Genomic DNA, 19,671 nt, shown 5'->3' with positions numbered 1-19,671 from the left:
ACTGTCTTTGAGGAAGGTCGTATGAATTGTTGACTGCTCAGTGTCCCTTTTCTAGAGAGACTGTAAAGGGTCATTAAAAATAGCATAATAAAATCACAAGATTTTATTTTATATTTTAAAAAATATCCCACATTATGTTCACTATATGTACTTGTACTTGATTCAGCATGTGTATTTAGCTACTTAAAACTCTTAGATGCCTTCACAAGGAGCAGTCTTGTTCTGAATAAGGCTTAAGAAGTAAGGCATTCCTAATAAATATCTTGTTAATTTGTTTGCTTTATATTTGACAGTACAGTCTTCGGGCAAAACCATGCAGTTTAAGATTCTTTAATTTTTGACACTATGGAAGATGCAATAGCACACTTAATAAATGTATTGCCCCTGCAGAAAAGCTGCTGAATGGGAGGACAGAAAGCTTCTATAAACCTACGTCTGTGGCCCATTCAGGCTGCCCCTTAGAAACATTTTCTCGGAGTGGCTGCAGAGAGTTCATAGATGTTTAAAAAAAAAAACCCCAAACCAGAAAATGATAGAAGGATTTCTTTTTCTGAGGTACTTTTCAGGAAGGTGCGGTGGGGTTTTTTTGTGGGGAAAAAAATCAATCAAACAAAAGCTCTCCAATATTTATTGCTTGGCTTTTAGTAGGTATTGCAACTAATTACTAAAATAATTGTGACCTTGTAAGAGTGGCCTTTATTTTCAGGCAGGAGTCTCAAAATACAACTCTTACATTAAGTTTTCTTTAGAAAATCCAGGCCATAGTCCCAAAAACAATTTTTTTAAAAATCTAAAAAAATAAATTGAAAATTAATTAATGCCAGAGCAAAAGTTTGTGTGGCTTCTGGTCTGTAATTCTGTCGAACCTGGGCTAGCCAAAAGACTGTATAAACTAAAGTTCAACACTAAAAAGATTGGTTTGTTTGCAGTTGGCAAAAGTCAGGGTTTTAATTTTCAAGAATTAAATCTTCTTGCTATTTAATTGGAAAGAACTTTCTCTGTAAGTTTTAGAGAGATCAGATTTAAGTCTCCACTGACAACGTAAGGTATGCAGGAATTTGGTGTCGTTGATGTGGAAGAAAGTTGTATGCCATCATCAGTAACTCCTTCATAAACTTACCTACCCACCCTGCACTATCCCTTCTTGCCTCTCTAAACCTGTGCTTAAGTTACTCTTGGTTAGAGACTTGTTGCGGAGGGATGAATGGGTCTCAGAACACAAAGTGCATGAACTGGTATCAGTCAGCCTTTGGAGTGACTGCAGACAAATTCTGTGGAATAGGTTTCATTTCTGTCTTACCTTTCCTTTAAGCAGCTTGTCACTGTGTGCACCGTCTTTCTCCTTCTCTCATACAAGAAGATATATGTATTTAGGTAGCAGCCACTTACCTTCCTTTGTAAGTTACTGGAGTTTGACAGGGTTTTCTTGTGTCCAGACATGGTAAGTATTTCCACAGATACAGTGTACTGCAGCATGGAAGATCAGAGTAACACTTGTGTACTTGTATGCATACTTGAAAAAAGTCAGACTTGTTAGGTGAAGTTTCTTTGTCTGGGGTTTTGCTGTCCCAGCATTTCAACAAAACCAGATTACCTCTGGTTGCTTTCAAATCATTTTTCATACTTTGTTTTAATGGGCTTTATACCATATTGGAAGATATTGCTACTTGTTCAGTCTTTAAGGATAAAAGTTCCATTCAAAGAGGGTACTGGGTACTGAATAATCCTGTATTCATCATGTTAAATAGAGCATAAATCTTAATTATAAGTGAATATGTGTTTAACACTTTATGAGCATTTGGATGTACGTAAAAAGTTACTGATTGTGTCTGGGGTTTTGGTTAGGTTTTCTACATGTTAGTTGTAACTGAAGGTGTGGTATAACACTTGATATGAAGAAACAAAAGAACATTTAGGTTAAAAATCAGTTCCTGGGGAACTTGATGTAAGGGAAGACTTTGTTTGCTTTGTACCATTTCTGTAATAGTCACTGAATTTTTTAATGTTTTTAGTAATCTATTACCCTACCTATTTCTTCGATCTGTTTTTTAGTTAATGCAGATTGTGGTTCTGCAGCCATTGTATCTCACCCTGCATTAGCATCTGGTAAATGCTTCTCTCTTAAGCATTTAGACAAATATTTATTCTGTTTTATAGCTGAAATGAAGACTCCAAAACGTAGGCAACCATTTGTTCCGTTTGCTCTAAGAAATCATACTGGATGCACTCTGTGGTTTGCTACCCTAACTACAACACCCACCCGGTAAGAAGCTGTTGTGGGATCACTTTGACAGTATTTGGCTTCTCTAACACATCAGCCAAACCCTGTTGTTTTCAGTGCTTTGGTTTCCTTGCAGAGAAATGTAGGCAACTCCCAGTCTTGCTTAGTTAAGAGCCTTTTCTTTGACAGCAAGATAGTTTTACTACTAAAAAAAGATAACAGTCAGATCCATTCATGATGTAGATATGTTTGCTGCAGGACTTCGGTAGACTGAGGCAGTCTAAACAGCACTTGTTACTTGCAGTAGTCGTTTTGTCAGTTTGAAAAATGTTGGGATTCTCTTCACAGGGCTGCACTGTCTCACAGCGGGAGTCCAGGTGTTGTTCCTGAGGAAAATGGGACATTGCTAGATGATGCCCATAATGTCAGTGAATGGCAAGAAGTTATCACTGGGGAAGAGATTCCATTTGAATTTGAAGCCAGAGGGAAACTCAGACACAGGTGAAGGGACCAGGCTGAGAGATACGTTTTGACAGACTCGTATATGGAACTCCTAGGATCATAGTTATGAGGACTTCAGCAGATGTTAAATAAAAAGTGGATATTTTTTTAAATCTCCTGTTAATGTTTCAGTTTTCAATATTTAAAACTCATGTATAGAGTGAAATTACCAGTTGTTTAGTAAGCAGCATATATTGCTACTGGTGGCAGCTGTTCCTAGATATGAGGTGGATCATCATAAGCTTTTAGAAAGACATAGGGACCTCAATTACAAATCATACGTTCTTTATTCTAAAGGATGTGGGGGCAGTGTTGGTCATTTTAGCATAAGTGCCATCAGTGTTAAGAACTAGAAGAATTTCTTAACAAATATGGAGCATGCTTTTATTTTTGTCTGTATGACATAGTTGTAGTTCTCTGTGTTCATTAGGGAAGGTGGAACAAATGGATGTAAAATCAGGTCTTTATCCATGAGATGGAAAACCTCTGGAGACTTTTTTTATAATGCCTTGGATTCTTTTTTTCAGAATCTAGAGAATGTTTTTGGTTTGAACTGTTTGGTGCTTACACTATGTAATAGTGCGTAAGAGTAATTTAACTTGTTCTAACCTGGTAGGCACACGCATGATCTACGAATTCATCAGTTGCAAGTGCGAGTAAATGGCTGGGAAGAAGTCAGTCCAGTGTCTGTAGACAAAGTTGGAACGTTTTTTCGATATGCTGCTCCAGATAAGAACTCATCCTCTTCCACTGTAAGTTCTGATTTTGAGTGTTAGTTTTAATAGAATATGTAATTTGAGAGTAAGGATGTCTCCAAGATTTTAAAGCAGCTGCTGTATGAGGTTGTCCTCTTTCCAGTTAGCTTGAATTGGGAGAGTTTAGGGGTGCTGGGTTCCTAACTGGCATTTTTATACGTAACAAAACCACAGACAGAGTAGCCAGCAGTTAGTCTGTGCTTAGCAGTCAGAGCTTCCAATGACAGAACTAAGATATTGGTGACAGTGTCATGGACTCACAGAAACTGAGCTTTAAATCAGCCCAGCATTTCAGTGGCTATTTTTATTTTTTCCATTGCAGGAATGCTTTTCATGTGTTGAATTTACTTAAAATAAACACCACTGACAGTTTCCTGTAAGCCTAGAGATTGTTGAAATATGTGGCTGCTTAGACAAAATATACTTGTCATGAAGGAAAAATGCAATTGTAATAATCAGCAGGCTGGCAGTTGGTGGTTGAGTCTTAATGATAAAAGTGATAGTGTAGATTTCAAAACTAGTTAAGTTTTGAGACTAGCTACTGAAGATGTTTGATCGTTTGAGAAACTGGAAGTTGAGATCTTTTTGTTATAAAACAGGATTAGAATTTAATTTCATGATGACAAGAGCCAGTAGTCTTTTATTTGAATTGTTTTTGATGTTTGTGTATTGAAGCATAAAAAGCATTGTCTCTCTGTGCAACTAGATTCTTGAAGGGAAAGGATGCAAATAATGGGAATTCCTGTTCAGGAACATCTTCTGTAGCTTTTTTCTTTTTTTCAACAAACCTTCTTCCTTCAGCTTAATGTCTTTTTGAAGTATTACAAATAGGTTTTGCTAATATAGTTCTGATGTGTTTTCCAAGCTGTATTGAAGATCAGAACCACAAAGTGATGAAAGAACTTAGTTTATTCTTCTGTAGTAACGTTCTGTGTTACTGAAAGTAATACCTTAAAAGCTGAACAACTTTAACTTTCTTGTTTACTCTTCTCCCAGCTTGGAAGCCCAATAAGTAGAACAAATATAATACATCCACAAGTCTACGTGAGTATATGTTTTCATCTTTCTAGAGCTACTTACTAGCATAATTCGACAAGTGAACTGGCTTTTACATCCTTCTAAGAACCTTTTCAATAGAAAGGAAACAAAAGTCAAGCAAACAAAACAAACTTTCAAATCAGAACAAGTATGTAACATGACTTACCATTCTCACCAGTGTAAATGTTTGGTTGAAGAATGGGTCTTAAATTCCAGTATGTGAATTCCAGCATGTGAACCCATATAAAATGTGCTTCTCAGGACTGAAGTGGCAATAACTTTGTGTAATGTAGGACATAAACCAGCTAAGAGTGAAGAAAGTATGACTATCTTAAGAAAGCTCCACCTTATTTTTTTAGTTTTGACAGATAGGAATGATGAGTGACTTAATTACATGAGGCTTGAAATTCAAACTCCGTGAATTTGTAAAATAAGGTAATAGTGTAGTGTATAAAGTGTTCTTGTAGGATCTGTATTGCTCTTATTGAACTTGCATCGTTTTGAAAAAGATAATGGAGTTTGTCGTGTTTAGAATTGCATTTTCATAGTTAGTTTTACTGTGTTTTGAGGAGGAGGAACAGGATTATAAGTCATTATTATGAAACTGTATATACTTTAGGTGTTGCATATGGTTGGACTCGGTTGGCAAGTTTTCACTCCAGCAGTTACTGCTTTAAAATTGAGGTGTCCCTCTTGTAGATATAATCATTACCTGAGCTTTTTAATGCTTTTAAATATCTTCCAGTTTTCTTCATTGCCTCCAGTTCGTGTGGTATTTGAAGTTACCATGGAAGGTAGTGCTCGGAAAGTGATAACAGTGCGCTCAGCCTTGATAGTGAAGAACAAGCTGGAAATGCCAATGGAACTAAGACTAGACAGTCCTTCCGCACCTGACAGTAAGTGGTGTCGATTTCTTCCACACTGGGGAATCTTTAGCTTCCTCCCTGAGAAGATTCACCACTCTCTGTAACAATTGACTACAAAGTAGACCTCCCTGGAGGGGAAATAGGTAGTGTTAAGAAGAAAGTGATCAGCAAGGTAAGCTAGAGAACCCACTAGGATTTTTGCTTATTGTTCAGGTAAACAGGAAAAGCTGAGACGAAAGACTGAATCTTATTTCTGTGTGTAGCATGTTTTATCTTTTAGCAGTAGTGTAGAAGGTTTCAGGTATTAGCATGCAAAGGTGCAGTCTAGAAATACAGTGATACGCTGGTAATGTACCCAAAATATAATGAATGAAGTCTTTTCGAAATAAGCATTTTCACTAAAGCATTCAAGGAACAAGAATTTGAATTCCAGCAAGCTTTTAGTCTGTGTCCAGTTTCACATTTACACACATAAATTTGTCTGCTGCCAGACTGTTAATAGGGCTTAAAAAAACTAGTTGGTGTTTGAAACTTATATAAAGTAGCTAGTGTTTTATGTTAAAATGAAACGTGTTGCTTCAAAAATTAGAGATTTACTATTTGAAAATTTTATGCTTTTTAGTAAAGGGGCCTGTTTTGATATGTGTGTTTTCTTTTTTGGTTGCAGAACCTGTAGTTCTTCCAGCGGTTATGCCAGGAGATTCCTTTGCTATCCCATTACATCTTACCTCTTGGCATTTGCAAGCCAGGCCAAAAGGAATGGGAGTCTTTTTCTGTAAGGCTCCGATTCATTGGACTAATGTTCAAAAGACAACAGAAGTATGTAGCAGTAAGCGAGAGTGTCATTCAATGGAATCTGAAAATAGCCGATTTTTCAGGTAAGAAAGACCTAATTATTTTGCTGTAAACTGTGTTATCTTCTTCTGATAAATGAAATACTGTGAAAGTAAGTAACAGGAAAGAAAATACTTGAGAGTTGAAAGCTTCTGCAGCTTCATGAGATGTTTTGTTTCTTCTGTTGAATAACCAGAAAGCATTGAAGCATAGCTGCTGTACATCTGTAGGGCTCCTTGAAGCCCCTTTGACAGTGCCTGTTAGCAAATGTCTAAGAATACAGAGCAAGCACACTGTTAATATTTATTGTAAAAAAGGAAAGGGTAGAAAATAGAATGTGTATTCATGTTAAGTTAGCTAGTCTGTGTCACGGAGAATAATGAGTGGCTTGCCATAGTGTGTTCGCAAATATTCTTTTTCCTGAATGTCCTGTACTCTGTTCTCAGCCCAAAAATGCTGCTGCATAGTGAGGACTTAATGGAATTTTGTAGTTGCCTGATACAATGGATTTAGAGATGCTTTAAGTTTGAGTAATACTAGAATAGAGATTATGGAAGTTGTTTCAGGAAATGACCTTTGCACACTGTAATAGTTACCACTATGTGTTCCGTAGTTCATTTTTTAATATGCTGGGTTTGAATGTATCAACAGGGAGGAAAATTAACAAATTTAAAATTAAGGTTTATTTACTCAACTTTTTACCTTAACTAATGAAAAACTGAAGTGTCAGGTGGCCAAAGCAAGGCTCTGTCTATTGGAAGGAAGGACATGTTCAGCATTTATGTTTGAGAACATGATTATAATTTACTTCAATAGTTAAAATATCTTTTTGGTAATAGTGCATAACATGTGTTTGCAAGTTTATGGAAGTTGGTTTTAAAGTTGGTAATCTGTAAAAGCCATTTTCTATTAGGTCTCTGAACAGGTGAAGTTTGAGTGACTAAATTCTTTGGGAAACTCCTGTTGTCTTAATGTTAGGCACAAATACAGAATACTTTATAATCAGACTCTGAAGTGATTATGTGGAGAACAATTCTAAACACTTTTTTTGATATCAGTCCTGCAATTACAGCATGTTGTGTGATTTAGTCCATTACACAAAGACAGGGTTCGATTATTCTGACAAGCTCTTTGATGTCTCACATATGTCTGCCTTCACAGGTTTTGTGTGGCTATAAAGAAAGAAAATTACCCGGATTACATGCCTTCCAACATATTTTCTGACAGTGCTAAACAAATTTTCAGACAGCCTGGGCATACTATTTATCTATTGCCGACGGTGGTAATCTGTAACTTGCTACCTTGTGAACTCGAGTTCTATGTTAAAGGAATGCCAATTAACGGGACGTTAAAACCTGGCAAAGAGGCAGCGTTGCACACAGCTGATACTTCTCAGAACATTGAACTTGGTAAGGTCCTTCTTCAGATACCTCTTTCTGATCCTCCTAGAGGAGTATCTCAATATAACTTGTTCCTTGTACAAGGAACTATGTGCAAGAAGGGAAAAATGTAAAAATTGAAAGCATTTATATGAATATTTCATTGGGTTACAGGGCTTCTTATAGTTAACACAACCAAGTGCTCACATCCAAAAAAGCCAACTATAAATTGCCATCATTCCCCCAAATCTGTCAGCTGTCTTGATCTGTTCCTTATTCAGCTGTTCTCTCGTTTTCCTGAGAGTGGAAACAGTGGAAAGTTGAGAGAACAGTGATGAAGAAGGGAATAAATCAGATAAGTTCCCAGCATTTTGGGTGGTTTTGCTGTTTTCTTTCTGACAGAAAAAGTTCGTGTTGAGAAGCGTGTGTGGAATTACTCAACACTGGCTGGACATCTGACGCCAAAGGCAGTAATTAGCCCTACACAGGGTATTTTACAGAAGGGTTTTTTTTGTTGTTGTTTGTGACTTAAATTGAGGTATTTCTTCATGAGGTCAGAGGTTACTACACTGGGCAGAATTAGAAGTTAGGCTGGGTAAGCTACAAGAAATACTCAGGGAGATCAAGCCATGCAAAACACCAGCCTGTATGCTTCTCAGAAACTAACGTTTCTTTGGGGTGATGTTTGCTTTTCGTAGGCGTATTGCTAGAAAACTTCCCGATCTGTAAAGAGCTGTTGATTCCTCCTGGGACACAAAACTATATGGTGCGGATGCGATTGTATGATGTCAACAAACGACTGCTAAATTTGACCATAAGGATTATATGTCGTGCTGAAGGTTCTCTAAAAATACTAATTTCAGCACCGTACTGGTTAATCAACAAAACAGGTAAGTTTACAGTATTTTCTTTCATAGCTGTAATCATGAGCTAGGAAATAAAGATTTCACACAGTGTTGTGATTTGCTTTCTAGTCAAACAGAGCTTTTAAATACTGCTTAAGAGGAATTAAAAGGAGCAGGATTTTTTTTTTTACTTTTTTTCACAGTGCCAGCAGCTGTTGTTTGATGAATATTGGATAACTTAAGACATTTTAGTTGCTGTAGTGCAGGTCTTCAACCATGACCATAGATTCAAAAATCAGCATAGATTCGATCACTCATAAAATTGTGGTTTTCAAGAGCTTGAAATGCCTCGAGAAAGCCACAGGTCTAAATTGCAGTTACTCTGCGTTAGCGTCTGTTGGCACTTTCAGAGGTCCCAGAACTCCCTTTCTGCATGGAGCAGGCTCCCTGGAGCAGGTTAGGCAGATGGAGAGGGAGAATGCATGCAGACTGATGGCTATTACAGCCTGATTATTTCAGGTTGTTCCTTAATTTGAAGTAGTTTGTACCATTCTCATTTTCATTTGTGCAAAGGTGAAGTGTTGTTTAACACTCCATTTTTCTGCGTTTACTTAAAGGATTACCACTTATCTTCAGACAAGATAATGCAAAAACAGATGCTGCAGGTCAGTTTGAAGAGCATGAGCTTGCTAGAAGCCTCAGCCCCCTTCTGTTCTGTTACGCTGATAAAGAACAGCCAAACTTGTAAGTAATACTGCAGGAAGAGCAGACGGGAGGAGCCTTACAAAGTATGAAAGTAATTCACAGAGCTTGGGTGCTGAAATATTAGTATGAATATCATGTAGGAAAAAGACTTTCCCTGTTAAAATGACCTGTTAAGTTCTTAAGTTTCTAAATACTGAAATAAGCATATGGGATCTTTAGACATTTCCTACTGAAAACTCCTTGGCTGGCTAATTCTGTTGTGTCTGCGAGCTGCTTTGGTTTTATTTTGCATGTTTTGAACTCATGCTTCGTTTCTAAGAAAATCAAAAACCTTTATGAAGAGACTTACCGAGTTGTGTAAATTGCATTGCTACCACTAAAAAAACCTGCTTCATATCCCTAATCCTAAACTCTGAATACTAATAGAGAAGCAGCAGAAAGTCTCCATGCAGCAGAGCTGTTGTGATTCTGACGTAAAAGGAAACGGAAGGGGTTTGGAAAGGAAACTTTTCAGCTACTTTAACTGGCATCAAGGAGAAAACTTGCTTTTTCCATGAAAATTAGAAATAAGAACATGATTTAAAATCTAAGAATTGTTCATTTGAGCAAAAATCAAAAACATTTCAGATAAATTTATCACAAAAACTTTGAATTTTTTTTCTTTCAAAGAAAAAAGACACACAAACGTTGTCATGGTTAAGCAGTCTGAAAATTACCAAGCTTTTTACCTGACATAGTCACTGAATCTTGACCAATATGTTAAAAGAGCTTATGGCATAAATGCAGAATGAATTACTCAAGAAGAGATTTGTCATGACTTCAGTGCTTTGATATTAATACACAGGTGTTCTTTTTGTACCTGGGTATGTGTTTGATCATCGGTATCGTGTTGATATTTGATCCCTCATTTAAATGACTAAATCTTTGTGTTTTCTTCTTGCCCGTAGTTGTACAATGCGGGTTGGAAAAGGCATCCATCCTGAAGGTATGCCGGGCTGGTGCCAGGGTTTCTCCCTGGATGGCGGTAGTGGTGTCAGAGCCCTGAAGGTGATCCAGCATGGAAACCGGCCAGGCCTCGTTTATAACATCGGTATGTGTTGATAGGAACGTTGGAGAAACACTGTAGAACTTGGTAAGACATGATGTCAGTGACAGCAGAAATGGAACAATAACAACACGTTCCCCTGCTGTAAAGGGTTGTTGAGGGTCTGCAGAAAATTATTAAACAAAAAATAGTATTCTAAGTATTTTTATGTCTTTATATTTAATTTCATTAGCTTAAAAATCAGTTTTCAGTTATTTCTATTTTTACATTTCATCAGTGAGTGTTAATAACTGCATTTGCAAACTGTCCTTTCTGTTCCTGTTTATTCCCCCCAATTGTTACTGCTAAGTGCACACAAATCCTATGGCGTTACTGTCTTCAGCTGTTTTGAGTGTCTGTGTGCTGTCACTGCCCAGCCATGTGCTCCTTCTGGGGCTTTTGCTTTGTGCCTCTCTGGGCTGATGTGCAACTTCTGTCTTCCTTGCACTCCAAGCATATGTAAAGTACAAATTCCTTGGAAGCTTTTAGTTTTTAATGACAGTTTGGAAGTTACTCCACAGTGATTTTTGAGGAATTTTTCATATGTTTAAAAGTAGAATAATAACTTGCATTGATTTACTTGTTATTGAAAATAGTTTGGGTTGGTTTTTTTTATGTTCAGTGCTTATGATCTCTAAATTATACTTGAGAAACAGAGGGTAACATGACATAAAATTACGTTTAGTGTTTAAAGTGGTGCTTCAAAATATGGCAGTGTTACAGCAGAAACAGCATGTCTCAGGAACCCAAGAAAAGAAACTTTTGTTATGTGAAATATATTGTGGCAGATGTCTTTTGCTTTTTTTGTAAATAACAGCTTTGGTTTTAACTTGTTTTTATTACTAGGTATCGATGTTAAAAAAGGCAGAGGCCGCTATATTGATACATGCATGGTAACATTTGCGCCTCGTTACCTGTTAGATAATAAATCAAGCTACAAGCTTGCCTTTGTTCAGCGGGAATTTGCCAGAGGTCGGGTAAGATGCATCCTTTTTGTTACTTGTTATTATGATACTTGTAGTTAGTCACAGCGTCTTCCAACCAAAAAGAACACAAACATTATACTTGAAGGTATTGTTGGCTAGTTATGAGGATCTTTCTCCGTATTCTAATAGCAGCATCCACCTAACTGAATTAATTACTGGGTACATATTTGAGAGGTATATAGATAATACTGTTTTTTAAATATCTATAGGGTATGTATTTTCCAATTTCTGTACTAGGGAACGTCCAATCCTGATGGCTATATCTCCACCCTTCCTGGATCCAGCGTCGTGTTCCACTGGCCACGTAATGATTACGATCAACTATTATGTGTGAGACTAATGGATGTCCCAAACTGCATTTGGTCCGGGGGCTTTGAGGTCAACAAAAACAACTCATTCCATATTAATATGAGGTAGCTATTATATATAAATGTTCTGTAGCATACTTCTATTTTTTGATAGAAGCATCTATTTCACACTGCAGATAATGCAGCTCAGAAGCCTGCCGCTCTTGTAATTGTTTGTTCTTGTTCAGGGACACCTTGGGAAAATGTTACTTCTTAAGAGTAGAAATTACTCTTCAAGGAGCCACATACCGCATTGCGTTCAGCGACACAGATCAGTTACCACCACCTTTCCGCATAGACAATTTTTCCAAGGTAAAAGAAGAAAAAAAAACCCCACATTTTTCTTTCATTTTTTTAGTTTAAAAAGCAAAGTTCTTTTGTGTTCGTTAGATGAGGGAGCTGATTAGCTTGTGTAATGAAATAAAAATTTGTGGCAAGAGGTATTCGTGTAGATACTAATTTTCTGAAGTTTTAATAAAAGTTGTTAGTACTCAGCTGCTTTATCTTGTTTAATAGTAGTGCTAACATTGTGGCTTTTATGAGTACGTTAAAAGTCTTAGAAGGAAGGGCCTTATTACTGTTGAGAAAATTGTGCGAGGGTGATAGTTTGTCATCTGCTCTGTGTTCTTTTCAACACTTGACTAACCCAAAGTTAATTCAAAGAAAGAATTTGGCTGCTGCTGCCCCTTCCTTTCTCTCTGTCTTCAGGCTTCCATGTCAGCGAGTATAAAAACCAGAGAATTTACTTTGCACATTTAACAGTAACGCACTGACTGCCTTGTGATCAGAGCAAGAGCTGGAGCAGTTCGTACTTACTGGTTCTCGTTCTGTTTGGTACTGAACTGTTAAATAGAACTGGGCAAGTCCTAATTTTGATGATGAGGTTTGAGATGCTACCTACCACAGGACTAAAGACATTTTGAACTACGGACAGCAGATAAAAGCAAAGATGACATTTCTCATCCCTTTGAGACTATCTTTAATGGAGACTGAATGGAAGAGAATACATGTGAAACCATTGGCGGGGGGGAGGGGAGCTGAACACATTTCAGTGATCAACTCCTGAGAAAGGAACAATGATAGCAACAAATCTGTCTGGTTAACAATTTCTGCATGAAACCACATCCTCTTTCATGACTGTTACAGGTCCCGATTGTTTTCAATCAGCACGGTGTTGTCGAGCCAAGGCTGTACACTGAAGTGAAGCCCATGACCTCTCTGGATTACGCATGGGATGAACCGATTCTGCCGCCTTTCGTAACGCTGACAGTTAAAGGGGCGGGCTCCTCAGAGATCGTCTGCAGCATGAATGACTTCGAAGATAGCAAGCAGCTTTACTATGAAAACTTCATCTATATTGCTGCTACGTATACTTTCTCAGGGTAATTCTTTATATATTAGGTGAACATACTTTGAATGTTCATGGTGTTCTTCAGGCTTTACATCAATATTCTCTTAATGGTTGCCATTTGAAAATTTTTCAAATGCAGCTAAACTTATGTCAACCTTATAGCTCACAGACAAATGCCAAATTTCAGGAGTCTATAAGCTGTGTATCTTACCTCGTTTGGTCGTGGTAACTTGGCTCTATAGGTGCAGCTTGCCATTATTTATTTTATCACATAATGAGAAAGATTTGGCATATGGCATCTGCTGTGACCCCACTGTCTGATCTTGGGAGAGCAAGGACGTTTAGGGTCACCTCTGGGGGCTTAATTTCACTTGATGTATAAAGGAACTTGACTACAGGGCATACCTGTTTATGAGATGCCTGTGAATTTTAACCTTGCACTGCTATATATGCTATTGAAAACAGCTACGGGAGGTTAATACATTGTTTATCGCTTTCCTCAATACAAGGTAGAAAATTTTCTTCAGCATTCATCTGCTTTGCTTGTGAAGTTCCTAGCTGCAGTGAGAAATCAAAGCCCCTTTTAAGAATGTACTCAAATTGACAGCTTACACTGGTGATTCCAAAAATAATGAGGAAAAAAAAGGCAATACAAATTTTTGCCTGATCGGCTATATTAGACGCATAAGCTTCCTCACTTGGATTTTGGTACAGATCTGATTCAGACTACAGAAGCAGCAGCTTCTGTGAATAAACATGATGATGTTTTCTTGGTGTTCTAGTTCACAGGAGCCAAGTGTAAGACCAGTTGCTTCGAATAAGGATGCTGCATATGCAGAGCTTGTCCTTGACGTTTCTCCAAAGACTCAGCGAGTTGTGCTGAAAAAGAAGGTAGCAAGGCGCATTTGTTTTTATTAAAATGCTGTTGCTACGTGCTTAAGTAAAATCATATGCTGGGAGAAGGGAAAAATAAAAAACACTTTCAGGATAACTAGGGTTGGACACAGACACCGTTGAAAGTGACAAGTTACTGCAATTCGGGCTGCTTGAATTAATGGTGGTGCTCCCACATAAGACTTTTTTATGGAGGTAAGGGTGACAGAAAAGAAAGTTTGAATAAAAGTAGTAAGGAACGTTGTAAACGCCTCTAAGACAATCAAGTGTTAATTATATGTTGGATGTTGTAATGAAGTTACAAGGTAGGGCATGCTTCCTTTTTGGTTGCCTTGTAAGTAAAATCTTCTATTTCTGGAGCTCTTAAGACATAGAAACTCTATTTAAATATTGCCGAGATTAAAAATAGCTTGTAAATGCAGCTCTGCATCTAACAGTGCTAATGTAGGATGTATACCTGTTGAACATCAGAGCTGAATTAGAAGGTTTTATACAGACTAGTTCCTAATTCTAATTCAGGGCTCTGAAGATAAATACGTACAAGTCCTTCCAAGAATTATAATTCAAAGCATCTGATAGCAAACCAGAACAGAAGTATCTGCTCTGTGCTGCTGTGTTCATTTAAATGTTGAGTTTTTATGCAACAGGAGCCAGGAAAACGATCTCAGCTTTGGAGAATGATGGGCACAGGAATGCTTTGCCATGAAGGTTCTTCAGTTCCTCATAACCCCCATAAACCTTCTCGGTCTGTGGACTCTTCTATGATTTTAGATATTGCAGGCCTGGCAGCTGTCACGGATAACAGGTATTGCAAATACAATTTCTCAGGAACCTGATGTATATTCTAACCATGTCTTTGAAAGCATACTTAACATGATATTCTCTGAATAAGGAAAGAAACTATTTTGAAGACATGTGGAAAAGCTAGATTTTTATCTGTCTTTGTCAATGGACCTCATGATCACTTTTGTGACTTGGGAGAATTTTTACAAGCATGGCTAATGTATTTTCAGCAGCAGATTGTTAAAAGACCACTTCAGAAGTGAGATTAGGAGAATTTGCTTGAGGAAAATTAGAGTGAGTGTTCACCATCAACAGATCTGCAGGGTAAAACTGTGTTGTAACCCTCTCCAGTGCTGGGTGACATGCTTTCCTTGCAGGTACGAGCCCCTGATGCTGAGAAAGCCTGATCGACGGCGCAGTACTACCCAGACATGGAGTTTCCGTGACGGAAAGCTGACCTGTGGTATTCATGGACTTGTTGTCCAGGTCAGTCCTGATCATATGTTAAACTTGTTTTGGCTGTTGTGATAGAGATGATGGAGTCATTTAGGCTTAGTATTGAAGTGAACTAAAAGCTTTGAGGCCAAAGTTCAGAATGCAGAGGAAACCAGACTTGCACAAACTGCTTGTATGGTTTAAATTCATGTTTGAACGTTCTTACCAGTTTCAAATAATTAATATCTTGCACTATTACTTACTATAAATAAGTAATCAGAAAGGTAATAGTACATCATAGTTGAAAATGGACGGTATAGTGATAAATAAGGGCCTTGATATTCTCACACATACCAGATGTGAAAAAGCTGCAGATTGTGTCAGTATCGCTGATGAAGGTCAAGATTTGCACTTCTCAGAACCATGGTTCTGACATTTTAGTAATTAGAATTTTAAAAGCAGTTTGAACTGTTTGCTCTGTGTGTTCCAGGAAACTGGCTTGCAGACAACTAACACTTGCAAACTGCTTGATAATTCTGCCTGCTGATGGTAGAATTTGTAGGCACAGAAACCTGGATTGCTTTTACAAATTTGAGAACTAAACATCAAAAGAATTTTGATTCTCTTTTTTTCTTTCTTTTTAAAAGTGTTTCAACCATATTTATCCATAGCTTACAAACAAATTTTAGTAAGTTATCCTGCATATTGTTGAAATAGAAAGTATGTTTGTAATAAATAATGATGTTATATCTAATGTTTTATTTTGAAAAATAAATTCTGCCAGCTACATCAATGGAAAACGACCTCAGTTCAGTGGAAAAAGTACCTTTATAGGGAATACATTAACTCTTGTGATGAAAGTGAGTCTTTTATGTACACAGTGAATCTGGAATGGATCTGTAGGGTTAAGAATGTTACTACTTAAAAAATTCTGCAGCTAGAACACCCTCATGTCCTGTTGGAGATAGCTCCCCCACCCCTGTTCTTTTCTTGCTTCTAAATTCATTGTGATTCATTGGTTGGGGTTTTTTTTCCAAAACACATGCTTTGGATATTTCTTCATCTTAAAACAGGACAGCAATGACAGAAGACCAGCATCTTGGTCATTTTGCTCACTGTGTAATAGCAGGACAGTATGCATGTTCCCTGTGAAACTAGAAGTAGCCTGCCAAAACCAGTTTTGAAGTTTCAGATGCTTGTTCTGATGTAAGAAAAGAAGAAAAGTATGGGAAATGCTCCTAGGGGTTCACAATAACCTTTTAAGACTGTATTTGTAGTTCTGTTCTGATTAATTTTAAAGGAATGTAGTAGCCATAAAAGAAGGTTCCAGCCTCCAGGATAGATACAGTAGGGATAGCAGCAATGTAGTGTTCCTTTGTCACCTTTGATGCTGTGTTTCAATTCTAATACCAAAAAATAGATCTAGAGAGAAGTATTTGACTTAGTTCCATGATGTTGCATTGATCGTTTTGTGATCAAATTACTGTAGCTTAGTAAGTTACTACTTATCAGTTTGAAGCAACCAAAAAAGCCTTGCATTGCTGTTTTAAGGTGTTGACTCAGTAAGGATTTACATCCTGATCTGCAGATCCAGAGTTCAGCTTTTATGTCGTTTTGAAAATTTTTTCAGGAAGGACTTCCCATGTTCAGTCACAGTATGATATCTGCAGTTTCTGAACGTGCAGTGGGAATACTTAATTACTGATCTTGGCTTTTTCTTGTAGCTGCCAAACTGATTAAACACGAGTTACCAGAAGCTTTAGCAATATCAAGTCAAATGCTGCTGGACTGCTTTTCTTTTAGCTCTGAAGAGCAAGGAGAGGAAAGTAAAATACACTTTTAAATCATTGTACGTAAAGTTACCTGAAGCTTTTAACCTATCGCTTTTTTTTTTCTCTCCCCTTACTCTTTGTTCTCTTTGCAGGCAAAGGGAGGAATACTAGGTCTGCATGATGGAGCAGAAGTTGTTCTTGGTCCTGATACTGCACTTGAACTTCTGGGGCCAGTTCCACCTGAACAGCAGTTCATAAACCAAAAGATGAGGCCTGGGTCAGGAGTACTAGCTGTTAGAGTCATCCCGGATGGGCCAACTAGGGTTCTACAGGTGAAGTCCTTCATTAACTAGAATCCAGTCTCATTATTTGCTTGTACTTGAAATACCTTTTTCTGTATTGCATCTCTGAATTCTTGCAAGAAGAATTTTGTAGTTATATGAAGGGGGAGGAGAATATCATAAAACAGAAATAATAACAACAAAAGTTTTCATTGTACTTATGTTTAAAAATGATAACTTTGTAAGGTAGGACAGTATAGCTGTGATTTATAAATAGGAAAACGATCATTCCAGTAATGTATCTGTTTATCAGATAACGGATTTTAACCAACGTAGAAATGATCGTTTATCTAGTGAAGGAGATGAACTTCCAGTTACGGAACAAGATCTACACAAGTTAAAAAATCCAGATACAGAGCAGGAATTAGAAGTAAGTTATTACAACTAGTATCTGTCTCTTTTATTTCTCATTTTCCTTTCTAGATTTTAAAGGGGGGGTTGGGGGGTTGATTGTTAACTTTTCCCCATGATGGCCTCTTGTTATGAACTTGTAGATTTTCCTGCTAAAACTCCTTATTCTTAAAAGTTGGGATTATGTCTTAACACCTTGTTATTTGAAGACTAATTATCAGTTAGCTTCTCAGCCTCTTTGGAGAGATGAGTCTAAGAAAATAAATTCTTTGCAGAAGTATGTATTCAGTATCACAGATTTTTTCAGTGTTGATTTGTTACTAGGGGTTTTTTTTTTCCCTCTTCAAATATTTTCTCAGGTGCTTGTGAAACTGGAAGGTGGAATAGGGTTGTCTTTGGTCAACAAAGTTCCTGAAGAGCTAGTATTTGCGAGCCTCACAAGAATTCATGTCCACTACACACAACTGTCGACAAGTCAGGTGCTAGAGCTTAGTGTGCAAGACATACAGGTATTTACCATTTTGAAACATTTATTTGGTCATGGATCTTCTGCAGAAGTTCAGTCAGCATCGGTGTTCCTTTATTTTCTTTGTTTTCGACTGTATCTCATACCATCTGTCTGTTAGGCAAGTTAGAATCTTACTTTATTTTGTAAACAGGTGAGATTGAGATTTTTCTCCCTTCCTGGTTCTTGGTTCTTGATGCTTTCATTACGTAGTGGAAAAGCAGCTATTGAAAGCAGGAGTCCTAATGCTGGTAGCACTGCAGTATAAATCATAGAATCATAGGCAGACAAGACAAGTATAAACCTATTACATTTTTTCCACCTAGATTTTGGGTTTGACTCTGCAGTTCTGCCTTAACACTTGTTTTGAGTTCAGTCTTTGCAATTCAGAATTCACAAGTTAAACTGAAAGAGTGTAAAAAGTGGTTTTATTCTACTAAAAAACTCCTCTAAATTATTAGAATTTGTTCCCAATATATAAGATTTTATTGGAAGGGGAATTGTAGATACTGATGTAGATAACATGAGATAAATGGATATTTACATGCATCAGTCAAATGCAGGAGTAGCTTAAGTCTCCTGTGCAATATTTTTGGCTGTTTTTTGTAAAGGAAAAAGTCACAGAGGATGTAGCAATTTTGTTACAAGTTTTGTTTGTTGGTATCTGTAATAGTATTTTTTTTAAGGGAGGACATTTCTGACTACTTTTCAGTATGATCTCAGTGAGATCAATAACCAAGTATATTCAGTGTCTCTCTGGCTCAGGCACCATGTATTTCTGAAAGCTTTGAAGTCCTCAGTTAAGTGGGATCGATTTTGCTTTTGTCTTCTGCTCAGATTTTGTTGTTGTCCTTATCCACTCTGTAGGTGGACAACCAGCTTATTGGCACTACACAGCCTTTTATGCTCTTTCTCACGCCTAAGATGAGTGAAAACGAACCTGTGGAGACTGGTCCTGCTGTGCAAGTAAATGCAATGAAATTTCCCAGTAAGAATGCACTGACTGATATATACAAGGTAAACCCCAGTCTTGTGATGGTGCCATGCAGGTGCTGCTCTGTTTAAATGACCCTTCCTGTTCCTAATTTTCACTAGTAATCTGAATTCAATAATTTGTGAAATACACTGTGTTGAATTAATAGTGGCGTTTAAAGGACACTATATCCACCTTCTCATGTTCATAGTGTTTAAAGCTACGGTACAGTGAGGAGCAGGATAATAAATATAGTTAAAAATATAACAAATTGGGCCAGACCCTTGATTGTTCACATCTGTGGCCTTACTTTTCAAGCCAGTTATTCTCCCCTCAGAATTGGTAGGTACCATTGTAGCATAGTGAGCCAGAATATCTATGCTATATTTCTTGTGAGCATTTACAAGGTTATTACTTCTCTCTGATAAGCTGTTATCTTGCAGCATAAACCCTGTTCTGTGTACTGCAGCTGTTCGGAAATGTTGCCTGGAAATGTATCCACCAACTGTGGCATGCATTGTGAGGGCAAAATGGAGTTAGTTATCAAGACCTGTTTTCTCACTCGGAATCTTTACCTGTGTATGTCAGTGCTGTTTTCAAAAAGAATGGATCTTGGTGTTGGAAAACAGCTAAGCATCAGATGCTGAAGTGTTAGTATTAGGTAATGACACACAATGCCTCCCAAAAAATGGAAACAGTCATCAC

At 37.4% G+C, this 19,671-nt stretch overlaps 1 protein-coding gene across 6 annotated transcripts in view; it reads left to right on the top strand.

Moving 5' to 3' along the window:
- The window catches only part of VPS13D (vacuolar protein sorting 13 homolog D), a 107,521-nt gene that overhangs the window by 42,029 nt on the left and 45,821 nt on the right, over positions 1 to 19,671 (top strand). For all 6 annotated transcript variants that reach the window (XR_008820604.1, XM_056330492.1, XM_056330494.1 and 3 more), the window contains 21 exons: positions 2,158 to 2,263; positions 2,570 to 2,722; positions 3,339 to 3,474; positions 4,474 to 4,521; positions 5,261 to 5,411; positions 6,049 to 6,259; positions 7,377 to 7,624; positions 8,293 to 8,484; positions 9,057 to 9,183; positions 10,092 to 10,234; positions 11,075 to 11,205; positions 11,452 to 11,627; positions 11,750 to 11,873; positions 12,708 to 12,943; positions 13,695 to 13,803; positions 14,454 to 14,611; positions 14,967 to 15,075; positions 16,949 to 17,128; positions 17,391 to 17,507; positions 17,848 to 17,997; positions 18,861 to 19,010. Coding sequence is in view for 5 of the 6 variants with exons in the window: in XM_056330492.1 (XP_056186467.1) it covers positions 2,158 to 2,263; positions 2,570 to 2,722; positions 3,339 to 3,474; positions 4,474 to 4,521; positions 5,261 to 5,411; positions 6,049 to 6,259; positions 7,377 to 7,624; positions 8,293 to 8,484; positions 9,057 to 9,183; positions 10,092 to 10,234; positions 11,075 to 11,205; positions 11,452 to 11,627; positions 11,750 to 11,873; positions 12,708 to 12,943; positions 13,695 to 13,803; positions 14,454 to 14,611; positions 14,967 to 15,075; positions 16,949 to 17,128; positions 17,391 to 17,507; positions 17,848 to 17,997; positions 18,861 to 19,010 (3,155 nt within the window). In the remaining variant the exon portion in view is untranslated. The remainder of the gene's footprint in view (positions 1 to 2,157; positions 2,264 to 2,569; positions 2,723 to 3,338; positions 3,475 to 4,473; positions 4,522 to 5,260; positions 5,412 to 6,048; positions 6,260 to 7,376; positions 7,625 to 8,292; positions 8,485 to 9,056; positions 9,184 to 10,091; positions 10,235 to 11,074; positions 11,206 to 11,451; positions 11,628 to 11,749; positions 11,874 to 12,707; positions 12,944 to 13,694; positions 13,804 to 14,453; positions 14,612 to 14,966; positions 15,076 to 16,948; positions 17,129 to 17,390; positions 17,508 to 17,847; positions 17,998 to 18,860; positions 19,011 to 19,671) is intronic.

The sequence above is a fragment of the Falco biarmicus genome, chromosome 3, assembly GCF_023638135.1.
Source record: "Falco biarmicus isolate bFalBia1 chromosome 3, bFalBia1.pri, whole genome shotgun sequence".
In the NCBI taxonomy this organism is placed as follows: Eukaryota; Metazoa; Chordata; class Aves; order Falconiformes; family Falconidae; genus Falco; species Falco biarmicus.
The sequence above is the reverse complement of the archived record's forward strand: the minus strand, read 5'-3'. Positions and strand labels throughout refer to the sequence as shown.